The following is a 9,547-nucleotide window of genomic DNA, read 5'->3' as shown; positions in this document are numbered from 1 at the left end:
ATCTGGACATACGAACCGGCCAACCATAAGAAACTTCAACTTCTAACGCCAATAACTATCTTCGTTAGACTAATATTGTGACTATAAAATTTATTTTCAGTTTTCTCGGTTACACCGCTTAACTTAAAGAAAGTAGTGTTAAAGTTCAAGAAAAGGCAGTTGGCGCATATGATCATTAGGTATGCACTCAAGATTTTAAAATGTTATTTTTACTTGGGTATAGGTTCATAATAAATATGAACACTTGATGTGGAAAAAAAGGTACGTAAAAAAATATATTTAGGTGAAAAAAGAGCACATTAATAGGGAGTATTGTTTTATCTGCAAACATTTTTGATTCTTTATTAAGGTAATGTGTGCTCTAACAACTAAAGCACGAAGTATAAAATATGCTCCTTTTTGACACCAATATTTTGATCTATTTACCGTTTGTAGTTTTTTCTGTGACATCATCGTTCATATCAGTTCTAGTTCAAAGAATAAAATTGGCAAAGTCAACAAAGCGGTGTGACGCAAAAGGAGGGATTGGCAAACTTTTAAAAATATTTTCTGTACGGCAATGCAAGCTATGTATTAAAAATAGAAAATTCATTTGATGAGTAAACAAAACCTTTCAAAAGTAGAATTGTTAGGGAAAGAAGTGGTTTATGTTATAAATTTTCCTACTTTTATTTTTCTGTTTTAACGACATAAATAAATAAATATTTCTATCTTATTGTCAATAAAGCATTGGAGTCCTTTTTCCATTTGACAATATTTTTTGGGTGTGATCTGCCAGTTTTTGCCAAACTGAAGCTCATCCGGATACCTCCGCCGAAGTTTGTGTTTGACGTCTTAAATTGCATCTTATGGGCCTAAGGACTTTACTTTTATAATATATGCGCGTAGTCAAGCAGCTGTACTTAGGTAACGCATTATAAGCATAACGCTTAAGATAGGGTTCGCATCTGGTTTCGGTTCTACTGGTTATGCAGCCCGATATTTTTACAGTAACTTTCGTGAGATTCCGGTCCCGACCGGAGTCCTTGGTCGCAGTTGCAACTACGCCGCTGCATCGCTATGTTTGAACCGGCTGTAAGGTAGATATTAAAATGAAAATGTTTTTCAATGGCTTAGTTTAAGTAAGTCATCATACAGCCTCGTCTAGATAATAATTCTTCTCTTATAGGAAATGAGAATGTGAAGATTAAGTTGGTATGGGTGCGTTAATCGCAACGAGGGATGCCAGGCAGATGCCATTTTTTAATTTTTTGGTGGCAACGAGGGGTATAAGGATCTTGAAACTTACCGCAAGTAGGTAACTTGGACTTGGCAGTGTTTAGTGGAGAAGTCCGTATTACATTTATACCTTGTTGTGCTCTGGCAGTTGTGATTACAAAACCGAAAGTCTTAACTATTCTAGATGAACTATAAACTATAAACTTTCTCCTTGATAAATGAATTTCAGACGGCAATTTAAGTGAAACGTATGATGCGGTAGTTGCCTATGAATGTTGTATATTTTAATATATGCTGTTCATTACCTCACGCACCACTTCCTACGAGATCTCGTTATGTTGCGAATACATTTCTCCTCTGAGTACGGATTGTGGAAAGAAATAAACTAATTACTGACTATAAGCAATTTTAATCAATCACCTTTACATGAGCAGCCGAAGATAGACTTCGATGGCGTGCAATTGGGGAGGCCTATGTCCAGTGGACGAATATGGGCTGATTATGATGACTCCTACATAGCTACATAAAAAAGGAGTGTCTTAGTCGTCAGGCTCACAGACAAACTGTGCAAGCAGCTTTGTGGGGTTTTATGTAAGAGTAAACAGTATTATAATTTAAACAGTTTAATAAATAAAAATAAAAAGGCTAATACGGAATTTAACACCAAAAAAATAATAGGTAAGTAGTTGCGACAGGTACTTGGGTAGAGCTTTAGAGAACCTTTAGAAATGAAGACTAAAAGGGATAGGAAGGTAAATGCATCATGTCATTAATTACGAATTATTACAACTATAATGACTAGGTTTATTAAATGGGGGTGTCAATTCTTATTTAAGAGACCTTCATGGAATAAAACCCGCAATTTTTATGTTCCCTCGCTATCATGATGCTGAGCTGCGAACGAACAGATGTTAAGACTGGTACCTACATCTGTCTGGCTAAATCAAAAAGATGCTAAGTAGTTAAATCGAAAACAACCACATCTTTAGGTACCCGATAGGAGCAGTATTAGATATTGCACTTATGCGGTTTGGGATGCTAATTAATCCTTGTGCAAGTGAATAAACAAAAATAATGAAAATCCTAATATTGTGCACCGTAACACTAATAACTATCTTATCTCGACATGACATTTACTAGACATACAATGAATATTAATAATCATACCTGATTCGTAATAATTAACCATATCATCGAGGTATCAATATTTTGTCGATTATTAGAATAGATAAAAGCCCACACCAGGTCAGGCTCAGAGCTGGGCAAATATCTCTTTTATAACTTCTTGTAATCAAAGTCCCATTATGTGTTACTGTCAGTTTAATGGCAGTATTTGAGCATACGGATTACCGCCTGTCTCCCACTTGGGACAGCGAGGTGTGACGTGTGACTATAACTATAAAGAAATAGAATGAGTGCTTGCTTGATGGCTGTAGGAATTAAACGCAGTTCTCGCAATGAGAAAAATAAAGACTCTGATAGACATTGCGGATATAATAAACAAAGATAGGTAAATAAGGATAAGTCAAAATCTTAAGTAAATCTGAAGAGATCACTTCCGTGATTTTGCAGGAGTAGTGGTTAATATTAGACCCCAATTTTGCCTGTAACTCTGTACTCGGAAAAAAAATATTAATTAATCTTCATAGTCCGTTTATTAAAAAAGCTCTCCCTGCTATAAAATTTCTCTTCGTAACATTTTTTTATTTTATTTTAAATGCAATACCTGACTGGTACAAACCAGTTATAAACTAAGTAATGCAAGGTCAAAGATAAAAAAAAAACTTATCACAAGATGAATTTTCAGTACCTATCATAAAAATACAAATTATCGTCATAAGGTGGTCACAGAAAAGATAGATTAAACCGATCTTACAACCGGGAACCACAGTGTTTGATGTGTAAGAACTATAGTACGTAGAGAATCGTAGAAACGACTTTAGCGCGTTGAAAAAACGTCAATGCTTTTTAATTGCATTAGCCTTTAAAGCATTGGACAACATGTATGATGATATTCTGTTAATCATTAGATTATCTCAGCCTATCGCAATCTACTGATGAACATAGGACTAACTTAAGTTATGCCAATTTTCTATTTCATTGCATGGTCAAAAAATTCCACTCTAGATTTTACTTATTTGCCAGCTAGCTCAAATCCTTGGTTCAACTCTATGCTTCGCTGCATGTTTGACTAAGGTACTTTGTATGCATTGGGACCAATTCTGCATCTTATGCATGCAAGGCCAAGCATAGATTTGCATGGCAGTAGGCAGTAGAAATAGAATAATACTGAATGGGAAAACACAATAAATCATTGATATTGCATCATTTTCAAGTGACTCATGCAACATTCAAGATACTATCCCTACTTCCCTACAAATACTATAAATGCGAAAGTAACTCTGTCTGTCAGTTACGCTTTCACGTCTAAACCACTGACGCGATTTCAATGAAATTTGGTACAGAGATAGAGTTGACCTTGAGAAAGAACATAGGATAGTTTTTATCCTGGACTCTTGAAGAGTTCTCTTGGAAACGCGATATAACCGACATCGGCGCGGGCGAAGCCGCGGGTAAAAAGCTAGTTGTATACATAAGGCATAAACTAAAGGCATGAAAACCTTAAATAATTCGTCTATGTATATTAGAGGAACATGACTATGAGGATGGTAATAATCAAACGGTTAGAGAGTTATGTTACCTACATTCTACAACTACATAAGTGGAAACATAAAAGAAGGGTAGTAGATAATGCATAGAAATCTTTTCAGGCATAGCATTATTGCTACTCTTAGGCAATAATAGCAAACCATCAGCAAGTGAAATCAATCTATACTTCAATTATGTGTGTGGCACTTATAAGTAATGACAGACTCTTTCATAGAGATTTCAAATAAACATTAATTTGATATGTAATTCTCTATCTGCATCTAGGGGTCCTAACTATAATGGGTGCAGTATAATTGATTTCAAGCCATATAACAGTCAATTCTTTTTTAATATAAAATTAAATATAATAATCAAATATCAATAATAACAAACACTTCATACTTATTATCTTTTGGTTCATCTATGATCTGCATGGCTGAATAAGTGATCGCCTTTACCTCTGTGCCCTGTGGATGCTTGCCAAGCTGAAACTCTTCACCATAACATTTACAAACTATCCTGAACTCTTCTGTGTTAAATTCTGTTATCACTAGCTTCTTACATATTAAAAATGGTTCCACAGAGAATAAAAAAAGTAATTCATCGAGGAAGTGGTACAAGAGACCCATTAAATCATCTGCATTTGCTTCTACAGTATGAACTTCCTTGATTTGTACATAGTCCAGCTCTGTCATATATCCAAACATGGCCATTCCACACTGCTCAAATGACTCCTTCAGAGTGTTCCCCCATGCATGTAACCTGGAAGTTGAAAAAAAAGGCATAACCATTTGGTCACCAAACTTTTATTAATTGCGTCATTTTTGAGAATTAAAGGTAAACAATATGTCTAACAGTTAATGATCACACATGTCTTTTCATATAATATTGTTGATGGAAACTGCCAGGCTATGGTGAGGTATGGAATCAGGTGCAAGTCCACCCTTGTGGACATCATGGACATGCCCGACATGCCACATCCCTAATTTACTTGTCTTGTTACATTTTCACATTCAACAAGATCAACAGAAACTGAAACTATGCTTTCATACATTATGACAAACCATACATTTAGTAGCTAGTCCACAAATGAGCTAGATAACAAGTATGATATACACTTACTAAATTTTATGTAAATAAATCACAAAGTTATTCAATAAGGATATTTTTCATATAAATCATTTTATAACCTATAGTGGTGCAACAGAAAAATTGCATCATTTTTACGAAATTAAGAAATTACGAAGTATATACTTACTGAACGTCAGCCGTATGATCCAAATCTGAAATTAAAGATGCATATTTATTACAATTATGAAAATTCAAATTGTACGCAAAATAAATACATAACCCACTGTTGGGTTTTCACTTCACAGAACTTTTTCATTTCACGGGAAAAATACTCACACTCGTATTTAACTGGAGGAAGAACATAATCATCCTCTGTCAGACCACCTAACTCTTCATCCATTTTAAGTTATTATCGTCTTAGCACTATTTATTCTATAATTTCAGAATTGAAGGCAAGCTTCGAAGTAAATATAAACTTTGTTTGACACTTGTTCAACTTGACTCATCGGTGACAGTTCAAACTTCTGTTTTGAAGATCGCGACCAAGGCCTTTTAAGTTTACAAACATCTGAAATTAGGTTTAAGAAATAGGTTAGGTAATCTACTCTTATTGTTTTACACATAAAGTTACTCCCACTCACATTAATCAAATTGCATCCAAAAAGTAACAATGATATTCAATCAAGTACCTGGATTGATGTCATAATTCAAAAAGTAATAATATTTCAGGAAAGTTACCTAACCGCATTAAATTTTAAAAAACATTAAATTTAAGTAAAAAATTTAATTTATTTCTCAAAAAAATAAAACTTTACCTACCGGGGTTTAATCATTACAATTCAATGTAAATGTTCAATAAAAATCGACTAAAAGCTCTTCGTAGAGGGCTTACAAGGATCTGTAGAACTGTCCATCAATAAAGCAATGTAAGTCGTCTGACTGTCACAGGGATCATCAAATGTCAAAGGAATTCGATTGTGATTGTATTCGAATAATACGATATTCATTTATTTTATTACAAACCTTTTGAATAGTACTATAGATTAGTTTTATTTTATTTAATTTTTCAAAGTTGTTGCTGCACTTTTAAAATGGACCCCATTTCAATTTTACAAAGCAGAATTGAGCAATTGGAAGCTAAACTTGGGTTGGCTGCGAATTCTCCCATAGATGGGCAACAGGGCGATACTGCTACAGCCAATCTTCTAAACACTGCTCAAGCTATCAACAATGCAACTGCAGGACACGAGAAACTTAATGAAGCCATGCATTTGGCCACGGAGCTGAATAATTACACTGACCCTAATTTTGTTGAAAATGTAAGTAACTTCTTGATCTTTATTTTGACTCCAGAAATCTTCTAATAATCTGACACATTACGTATAGGACACATAAATCTTAAAGCATTTTGTTAAATGAATGTTAAAACATTTAAAAGTTCATGTCGATGTAGGCATGTAATTTAGTTACTATAAATTTGTTAATGCTGTGTGTGAACCACAAAATACGTTATTTTTTCAGATGCAACAAAATGACATTCACATGCATGAGGTAGCTGCTGCTGAACCTGTAATTAAACACCACTGTCAATGTATGCATCGCTGTAAACAGGTAAATACCTTTACCTGATAATTTGATATTTCAATTATTATTTAGTTTTAGTCATTACTTGTTTTATATTCCAGGCTGCATCCGTCCTGGAGTCAGAACCTATTCAGCATGCGGCTCAAATGCAGGAGGTAGTAAACACCATGCAGGCTGCTGCTGCAGAAGTAAAAGCTGAAGCAGATGCTGTGAGTAACATTTTATTCATTTTAAATTTTTCATATCCTTAATTATTAAATACTTGAATGCTGCATCTAAATTATTTTAGTAGTTCTAACCAGTGCAAGACTGATATAAAGATTGAGAATTAAATTAAGTTGCAGAACAGACAAAATTGCAGATTCTAGATCATCATTCCCCCTGCCCGTATCCCAATTTTGAAATTCTGGATTCTAGAATCTAGAGCTATTACTGAAGTAAAACTCTTGAATATTGCACATATTTTTTAACTTTTTACTTTCAGGTGTCTCAAGGTGTCCAAGAACTTGCTGAGACCTGTGGCACAGCGGCTGCTGAAGCTTCTGAACAACTGGCATATGTAGCTCAAAAAGTCGAGCAAACTGAGCAGAAGCTCTTCCCCCGGAGGAGGAATGGACTTGACTAGAACAGTCACTAAAAAGATTGTGATAATGTTGCTAATTGATTAACAGAAACCATTTATTTATTCAAACTCGCTTAAATTAAAAAGTATTCTTTTTTATTTTCATTCTTTTATTTTACCCAAAATCTTCTCTACTTTCTACCTACCTACCAACCTAACCTACCTTGCCTCTCATACAGTACAAGCCAGTTGGAGATCTTTTTTTGGCATTACCTTGATTCATAGTTCATTGACGGGCCTGTTGGTCTAGTGGTTAGTGACCCTGACTGCTATACCGGAGGTCGTGGGTTCGATTCCCGCCCAGGACAAATGATGTGTGATGAGCATGATCATTTGTTCTGGTGTCTGGGTGTAATTTATCTATAATATGTATGTATTTAGAAATATATAAGTAAGTTTATCAGTTGTCTGGTTACCATAACACAAGCTCTGCTTAGCTTGGGATCAGATAACCGTGTGTGAGTTGTCCCAGGATTTATTTATTTATTTATTATTTATTTATTTATAGTAATATGAATAGTAATATATTATAATGACAGTTTCGCTTTCACGCCAAAACTACTGAACTGGTTGAAATGAAATTTGGTACACATAGTCTAGAGCCTGAGAAAGGACATAGGCTAGTTTAAAACTTTCTTTTGGAATGATTACGACCAAAGACATTATATACTCTACTACTGAAATTTGGCTTAAATATTGTTTATTTAAAATAATTAAATATGTACAAAGCGGTTTTTGGGTATTTCGGTTCATTCGGGCGTATATATTCGTAGCTTTATAGCTTTTTATCTGCAATTTGACACGAATATTGTTAAGTAAACTGTCGTCTCATGTTATTAGAATGATCTTGATTAGTGAGTTTTTTCGGCGTGGTACACATAATAATAGCTTCTGTTTTTTTTTTCATATTTAGGTATAGTCTACTAGCAGTAGCCCGCGACTCCGTCCGCTTGGACTTCAGTTTGCAGCCTGCGGTTGCTCCCGTTTCCGTGGGAATGCCGTAATCATTATACAAATGTACTCTGTGGCAGTAATAAAATGTTGCACAGCCACTCCCTTCCATTACCCTCTCTTAAAATATTTTCTTTTTCATTAACTATTAGAACCTTCTTTTGCCCTTAAGAACATACGTACAAATAAATTCGCCGGATTGGTCTAGATATATAGGTTCTTCGCGAGTATAGATTTGGTTTCTAGCTTTCGGCTTGAAAAGTAATTACAATATTATCAGCGTATGAGCAGTGACGGATGAAGACTACGTAGGTACTAAATATGGTACTAAATGACTACGTAGGTGCTTAGGACTAATGCCCAACTTCTGATACGGTTTTTAAACCTTCACCGCCTTAAGATTTTTACTCAGCGAAGTATAACACAAGAAGCTTTGTGAATAGAAAAGTTTTATATGTAGTATACTATGCACTCGTCGACTCAATAATTAGTTATGGACTAAGTAGTTATGGCCTCACGTTCAAAACGCAATTAGATCGCATTAAACAGTTACAAATAAGAATAATTAAATATTTAGTTAGGAAAAAAGTTAAACTAAAGTGCAAACAAAACTACGACGAATTATTTAAAATATGTAAAATACTACCAGTGCATGCAAAAGTAGATTACCTTATAGCATTAGAACAATATAAGCTAAATATGTACAAAAATCCAATAGCACATAATTATCGCACTAGGCGGGTTGAACAGGGTAAATATGTAATACCATCTGTAAGAAATTATTATGGTAAAAGAACAAGGAAATATATAACTCCTGTAATATTTAATAAACTAGACTTTATAAGAAATATGTCCAAAGAAGTAAGCAAAGTAACTATTAAGAAAAGACTAAAAGAAGTAATATTATAAATAAACATAGGAGTAAGAACAGATCTCATTACAATTGTTAACCAAATAGAAATTTCAATAAGAATTAGTTGTAATAAATAATGGTAGATATAAACAGGTGGATGTTCCTAGAATATAAATTTAATTTTTATATTGTAATAGTTATAAGATAAAGTATATATAATGTGATTATTGTTTATATATAAGAATAATAAATGCAACTACACTCATTGTAAACTATAAAAACACAATAAAGAAAAATGTATAATGAAGAGCGCTATTATCGCCAACAAACTGCTTTGCAGTTTGGCGATTTTTTATGTAATTTCCTATTTTCTATTTTTTAATAAATAAATATAAATAAAAAAATAAAAAATAATCAAGCACTACATTTCTTAAGAGTCTTCTGGATGGCTATTAGTAATAGATTGGTTATAATGTTTACCAGTGAACGCTAAGTTTTCTAGAAAACACCGGTGATTATTGCTCTTTTTCACGTTTTTAAAAACCATAGAGTTAAGTAATGGTCAAATGAAAAGTATCCAGAGCAGGTAATAAAAAATA

At 33.7% G+C, this 9,547-nt stretch overlaps 2 protein-coding genes across 2 annotated transcripts; one reads left to right on the top strand and one right to left on the bottom strand.

The window, feature by feature from the left end:
* Positions 1-4,197: 4,197 nt before the first annotated feature.
* Positions 4,198-5,441, bottom strand: LOC113492889 (protein archease-like). Its single transcript, XM_026870604.1, has 3 exons — positions 5,275-5,441; positions 5,126-5,150; positions 4,198-4,629 (listed from the first exon to the last, which is right to left on the bottom strand). The coding sequence occupies exons 1-3, from the start codon at positions 5,336-5,338 to the stop codon at positions 4,239-4,241; spliced, it is 480 nt and encodes a 159-aa protein (XP_026726405.1). The 5' UTR covers positions 5,339-5,441; the 3' UTR covers positions 4,198-4,238.
* A 465-nt stretch (positions 5,442-5,906) lies between these two features.
* On the top strand, positions 5,907-7,243 carry LOC113492888. The gene is made up of 4 exons (XM_026870603.1): positions 5,907-6,257; positions 6,460-6,549; positions 6,624-6,731; positions 7,007-7,243. The coding sequence occupies exons 1-4, from the start codon at positions 6,030-6,032 to the stop codon at positions 7,145-7,147; spliced, it is 567 nt and encodes a 188-aa protein (XP_026726404.1). The 5' UTR covers positions 5,907-6,029; the 3' UTR covers positions 7,148-7,243.
* Positions 7,244-9,547: the final 2,304 nt, after the last annotated feature.

The sequence above is a fragment of the Trichoplusia ni genome, chromosome 4, assembly GCF_003590095.1.
Source record: "Trichoplusia ni isolate ovarian cell line Hi5 chromosome 4, tn1, whole genome shotgun sequence".
Lineage (NCBI taxonomy): Eukaryota > Metazoa > Arthropoda > Insecta > Lepidoptera > Noctuidae > Trichoplusia > Trichoplusia ni.
This window is presented reverse-complemented; position numbering and strand designations above follow the sequence as displayed.

Excerpts from the sequence above, each read along its gene's own strand:
- LOC113492889 (XM_026870604.1), bottom strand. The coding sequence starts at position 5,338 with ATGGATGAAGAGTTAGGTGGTCTGACAGAGGATGATTATGTTCTTCCT. Across the intron at positions 5,151-5,274 it reads TCCTCCAGTTAAATACGAGT|ATTTGGATCATACGGCTGAC; the intron begins GTGAGTATTTTT and ends CTTTAATTTCAG. Across the intron at positions 4,630-5,125 it reads GATCATACGGCTGACGTTCA|GTTACATGCATGGGGGAACA; the intron begins GTAAGTATATAC and ends TTCAACTTCCAG.
- LOC113492888 (XM_026870603.1), top strand. The coding sequence starts at position 6,030 with ATGGACCCCATTTCAATTTTACAAAGCAGAATTGAGCAATTGGAAGCT. Across the intron at positions 6,258-6,459 it reads ACCCTAATTTTGTTGAAAAT|ATGCAACAAAATGACATTCA; the intron begins GTAAGTAACTTC and ends TTATTTTTTCAG. Across the intron at positions 6,550-6,623 it reads GTATGCATCGCTGTAAACAG|GCTGCATCCGTCCTGGAGTC; the intron begins GTAAATACCTTT and ends TTTATATTCCAG.